We start from the raw sequence: 6,263 nt of genomic DNA, 5'->3' as shown, positions 1-6,263 counted from the left end.
CACCCCTCACCTCACCTCACCCTTTACCTCTCCCCTCACCCATCACCCCTCACCTCACCTCACCTCACCCTTTACCTCTCCCCTCACCCATCACCCCACCTCACCCTTTACCTCTCCCCTCACCCATCACCCCTCTCCTCACCCTTTACCTTCCCCTCACCTGTTGCCCCTCACCTCACCCTTTACCTCTCCCCTCACCCGTCACCCCTCACCTCACCCTTTACCTCTCCCCTCACCCACCACCCCTCACCTCACCCTTTTCCTCTCCCCTCACCCGTCACTCCTCACCTCACCCGTCACTCCTCACCTCACCCGTCACTCCTCACCTCACCCACCACCCCTCACCTCACCCACCACCCCTCACCTCACCCTTTACCTTCCCCTCACCCGTTGCCCCTCACCTCACCCTTTACCTCTCCCCTCACCCATCACCCCTCTCCTCACCCTTTACCTCTCCTCTCACCTCTCCCTTTACCTCTCCCTTTACCTCTCCCTTCATCTCATCTCACGGCACCATCTGTGTATTATTGAATGTTTTTCTCCTGGGCAACTGTTTGATGGAGGATGGGTTCGGGGACTGGACTGGGGGTATAGGGTTGGAGTTTTCGACTTGGGCCTAAATAGAGGCTGAATAGAGCCTTAGGACTTTGTAAAATCAGATTCTTCTTCCTAGTCCTTGGAATGAGGCATTTATTTATTTTCAAGTATTTTATTCATTTTTGAGGGAGAGAATTCCAGCAGGGCAGGGGCAGAGAGAGGGGGGTACAGAGGATCCAAAGCAGGCTCTGTGCTGACAGCAGACAGCCCGATGCAGGGCTTGAACTCACGAACCGTGAGATCATGACCTGAGTCGAAGTTGGACGCTCAGCTGACTGAGCCACCCAGGCGCCCCTGGAAATGGGGCTTTTAAATATTTGTATGCATTTTCAGGATTATAGTAGCTTTGTTGGTTTTTTTTCCCGATTATAAAAATATTATGTGTTCATGGCAATAATGTGTATGTACTGTTCCCTCTGCCTAGAACATTCTTATCTCTGATATTATCTGCATGGTTTACTGCATCCCTTCAGGTCTGCTCAGGTCTCATGCGGTCAGGGAGGCTTTCTCTAACTAAGTTTTAAAAATTCAGTAACCTCCTTCATAATTCCTTGCTCCTGATTCTGCTTTATTTTTCTCCGTGGTGCTTATCCACACGTTGCATATGTCTGTTTATTCGCTGTCTCCATCCACTAGACCGCAGGCTTCATCAGGGCAGACTTTACCTGTGTCCCTCTGTGTGGTTTGCTCATTCACTCTTCAACCCTTTCTTGAGTGACTGGCCACTGTGGCGGGTCCTGGGGATACATCGGGTTGACTGTATGCTGTGTGACTCCGTGATAAGCACAGGAAGGAATAGAGAGCAGGGAGAGGGCTTGGGAGTGAGGAATTGAAGTTTTAATCTGGGTGGTTAGGGAGGCCTCATTGAGAAGGTGAGTCTATTAGTTCGCTAGAGTGTGCCGTAACAAAATGCCACCAACTGAGTGGCTTAAACAACAGTTTATTGGCACATGGTTCTCTGAGGGCTACAAGTCCCAGATCTAGGTCGGCAAGACCATGTTCCCTCCGAAGGCGCTCAGGGAGGGCGTTTCCAGGCATGTCCCCTATTCCTTGGCTTGTGGCCGTAAGCCTCTGATCCTCACGTGGCCTTCTCCCTGTGTGCTTGCCTGTGTTCAGATTTCTCCTTTTTACAGGGACAGTTCCATTGGATTAGGGGCCATCCTCCTCTTCCACTATGACCTCATCTTAACTAATCACATAAGGTCACATTCTGAGGTATTGGGGGTGGGGACTTCAACATAGGAATTTGGGGAGGACTCAGTTCACCCACGATGATGACATTTGATCAAAGATTTGAAGGAGGTAAGCGCATGGGCCAAGCAGGTATTTAGGGAAACTGTTCCCAGCAGACGAAGTGGCCAGCGTAAAGGCGGGAGTATGCCTGGTGTTGGGGGATGGGGAGGAGGCCCAGATGCTCAAAGGTGAGTAGGTGGGGGCGGGGATCAGCAGGTGCTCAGGTGGGTGCTGGGGGTAGAGGAAGTGGGCGCTGGGATGGAGCTTCGTGGGCCCTCGCGAGGGCTTGGGCATTACTCCAGGTGAGGTGGGAAGCGGCGGGAGGGTTTTGAGCAGAGGAGCGATATGATGAAGCTTCAGATGTAAAGTCGATTGCACATTAAATGGATTCAGATGGTACAAAAAGATGTACGTTGGAAAGTGAAAATCACTAAGAGATAACCATTATGACATTTTGGTGGTTTTCCTCTCAGACTTCTTTTTCACACGTACAGGCACATACACATACACGCAAAGTAACGGTATCATCCTCGCCATGTTGTTTGCTAACTTGCTATTTTGCACTTCACACTTTATCATCGAATCTTTACGTTGTTAGGAAATGTAGATCCACATTATGATTTTGTTTGACGCTGTGGATGTTCTATACTTTATTTAGCCCGTTCTCCGTTCGTGGGTAATTCCGTGGCTTTCAGCTTTTGCTGTGATAAAAGACACTGCTGTGAGCATCTTTGTATATCTGCCTTTACGTACTTTTCTAATTATTTGCTTATAGGATGGATACATTCCCAGAGATAGAATTGCTGGACCAGGCAGTATTCGTATATTAACATTTGATACATATTGCCAAATTGCTCTCTAGAAAAGTTGAAGCAAGCTACCTTCTCTCTAGCAATGATTCAGAGTACGGGTTTTGCTTCTACGACCTCCATCATACAGGCTATTACGAATCTTTATTATCTTTGCCCGACTCCTTTACAGTTGCATTTCTTTGATTGCTAATTGGCATTGGGGACTGTCAGCTGAGGCCCCCTTTGCACTCCTTTTTCTGCTTCTATCCTGCAGAAATCTCAGCGCTGACCTGGGAATGATGAACAATACCCAACCATTAGAGAGTGCTAGCCATGTGCCAAACATCGTGCTAGGCACAGTGTATCTTTTTTTAATCTAGACACTATCTCCGGGAGGTAGGTGCTGTTATGATCTCCATTTTACAGATGAGAAGGTAAAGATCAGAGAGGTTCACTAATTTGTTCAAGGTCACACAGCTAGTGAGAGCCTTCCTACCCCTGAGGTGGGGATGTGCACCCCAACCAGGGTTTCCTTCGCTCTGGGTCCACGCTAGAGAATGACTCTACCATTAAAACGTCTACTCAGAGGTTTTGCTTGCTTGGTGGAGTGAACTCTTTGGATGGAGCGTTGCAGTCGGGGTCACCTGTGGCCCCTGCCCGTGACAGAAGCCCTAGCTGTGCGGGCATGCCTAAGGCCCCCCACAGTGATAGAAACGAGGCTGGACCCAAAAGTCAAAGGCACAGACAAGGCTTTATTGCGACTACAGCTTCAGCCGAAGGGAGACACAGCGTTAACTTAGAGTAGGGGAGGCGCTGCTTGGATGGAGACCGTTCCCTTCCCCTGATTGGTTGGAAGGGCCTTGTCCTGATTGGTCGATATTAGTAGGCAACGGAGGCAGCTTATTGGTGCTTTTTGGAGCCGGGTCCTCTAGTTCAAGCGCGACGTGTGTGTGAGGTTGGCCTTCTGCTCCGTAAGAGAGGTGTGTTTAACAGCCAGCAGAAAGCGCCCCAGGTGCTTGATGTTTTTGACTCGGGTCTTGTTCCCTTGGTCCCTGACAGCCTCACATAGAAGGTGCTCACCATATTGGTTACTCGGAATGAAGGAAGAGGCTTTTGAAAGTTACAGTGGTGCGTGGAAGTGTCGTTTTGTTTGATCCCAGCAGATTACAAATGAGAAAGTTTAAAAATAAAAAGTTTCAGAAAGTTAATATTATGAGCCTAGCCTGTATTCCCTGACTTCCAGCCCAGAGAATAATATTTTTCTTAACACCAAGTGACATTTTTGTACTCCATTTCCTCTCTCGCGTTCTGGATCGGATCCTTGTGGGTTTGATAATATTTCTACTTTGTTTCGACTACACTTTTTTTCTGTGGTTTGTTTCTGACAGCAGAGCGTGTGGTTGTAATACATTCTCTTTGCTAGTAAATCGGTGTCGACCACTGGTTTAAAATCAATTTCTCATTAACTTTGAAATTTCGGTGGGAGTAAGTTGATGCCTTAAAAGAAATAGCTTGCTCAAAACTCAACCGGTGCACCTCACTGTCCTGCTTCCATTGTTTTATATGCCCAAGGCCTTTCTAGTTCTTCACAAAATACAGCGTATTAAAACCTGGAGTTCTTGCCTGGATCTGGTGTTAAAGTTTAACCTTCTAAATAATATCAAGAAATCTTAGGCCTGAAGCTGTCCTATTTTTTTTTTTTCATCACAGTTTATATTGATTTTACTCATTGACAAGCTTCAAGTTCCTCTTCTCCCTCTTTGCAATTCAGGATTCACTTCTTCCTGAGAGGAAAACCACATGTAGAATATGTATTCTGTCAGGATTAGCTGGTCGTGCTGCGGAAACAACCCCCAAATCTCAGCAGATTTCAACGTGTGGCTTCAGACTCCACCATGCTGTTACTTCCCTTTATCTCTTTCCTGTACCTTTTGCATTTTGTGTAGTTCTGGAAATTTCTCCATTCCATCTTTGTCTTGGAGTTTCCAGTGCCAGAATGCATGCCTGGAGGTAGACCCGGTTATATGGAGGTCCCATTCATCATACATGTGTGCAATTGCCAGCTGACATTTTCTGAGCTCTCACCACCCTGTGCTAGATGTTGGGGTACTAAAATAAATATGGCAGTCAGTCATGACCCTCAAGGAACTCAGTCAAGTAGGAGAGATGGTCCTATACATAAATAACTATACAACAGCATGGTCACTGCTGTAATAGAGGATGCAATGATGATACAAAGGAAGCAATAAGGATCAAGGAACTGTGTGGGATATTTTGTTTTTAAGGTGGGATATAAGATTGGAGCATTCTTTTAGGGCTAAAGAGGAGCATTGTTCAGTCATCTCTTGCTGCGTAACAATCACCCCCAAACTGAATGGCTTGAAACAATAATGATCTATTATTTCTCATGATTCTGTGGGTCAGGAATTTGGACAAGGCTCAGATGGGTGATTCTTCTCCCTGTAGCCATTAATTGGGCTGTTGGTGGTTCGTACCGGGATTGGGCTGCAAGGTTTAAGAGGGTTTCACTCATGTGTCCAGTTTCTTGGTGCTCCATATGCCCTCCCTCTCTCTTCTCATGTGACTGTCTTGGGCTTTCTCAAAGCATAGTGGCCTCAGGGAAGTAGGACTTCATATTTGGCGGCAGCCTTCCAGGAGGGATGAAGCAGAAGCTGCCAGTTCTCTTAAGATCCTCAGCTTGAAAGTTACCCAAAGAAGCCAGACTGTTGACGATAGCCAAAGTCTGGGAAGAGCCCAAAGAAGCCAGGCTGTCGACAATAGCCAAAGTCTGGAAACACCCTGAATGTCCATCAACAGATGAATGGATAAAGATGTGGCATATACATACACTGGAATATCACTCGGTGATCAAAAGGAATGAAATCTTGCCATTTGCTACAACGTGGATGGAGCTAGAATGTATTATGTGAGCAAAATAAGTCAGTTAGAAAGAAATATATGATTTCACTCATATGTGGAATTTGAGAAACTTAACAGATGATCATAGGGGAAGGGAAGAAAAAATAAGATCAAAACAGAGAAGGGGACAAACTATAAGAGACTCTTAAATACAGAGAACAGACTGAAGGTTGCTGGTGGGGTGTTGGGTGGGGGGATGGGCTAAATGGGTGATGGGCATTAAGGAGGGTACTTGTTGGGATGAGCGCTGGGTATTATATGTAAGTGATGAATCACTAAGTTCTATTCCTGAAATGATTATTACACTATATGTTAAATAACTTGGATTTAAATAAAAATAAAAAAATTAAAAAGAAGCAGCCACAGTGTTGACTCTTTTGCATATCGTTGGTCAGAACAACTCACAAGACCAGCCCAGACTCAAGGGGCAGGAGGGAATAGGAACTACGCATTGATGGATGGAATAGCATACACTTATGAATTGATGGTGGTCACCTTTGGAGATTACTACAAGCCCAAAATGGTTGAAAATGAAGAGGAAATGGAAAGGTACCATTACTGGAGCGAGTTCTCAGAGTGGACAGAAATAAATGATAACAATAGGCATGATAACAGCTAAGTAATATTTAATGTACATTTCCCATATGCCGGGCATTCTTGTAGGTGCTCAACATGTATTAATTGTGTTAATTTATTTAATTCTGACAAACAATGATTAACTCC

At 45.9% G+C, this 6,263-nt stretch overlaps 1 protein-coding gene across 4 annotated transcripts in view; it reads left to right on the top strand.

Annotated features, from left to right (window-relative positions):
• The first annotated feature begins 1,828 nt into the window (after positions 1–1,828).
• Positions 1,829–6,263, top strand: part of KIAA1549 (KIAA1549 ortholog) — a 136,384-nt gene continuing 131,949 nt past the window's right edge. For 3 of the 4 annotated variants that reach the window (XR_006213053.1, XR_006213050.1, XM_042973285.1), the window contains exon 1: positions 1,835–1,899. Coding sequence is in view for 2 of the 4 variants with exons in the window: in XM_042973285.1 (XP_042829219.1) it covers positions 1,869–1,899 (31 nt within the window). In the remaining 2 variants the exon portion in view is untranslated. Of the gene's footprint in view, positions 1,900–5,935; positions 6,090–6,263 lie in introns of all 4 variants that reach the window. The other variant, XM_042973289.1, reaches the window with a different exon arrangement.

The sequence above is a fragment of the Panthera tigris genome, chromosome A2 (assembly GCF_018350195.1).
Source record: "Panthera tigris isolate Pti1 chromosome A2, P.tigris_Pti1_mat1.1, whole genome shotgun sequence".
Classification (NCBI taxonomy): domain Eukaryota; kingdom Metazoa; phylum Chordata; class Mammalia; order Carnivora; family Felidae; genus Panthera; species Panthera tigris.
Note: the sequence above shows the minus strand (reverse complement) of the source record. Positions and strands in the feature narration are given on the sequence as shown.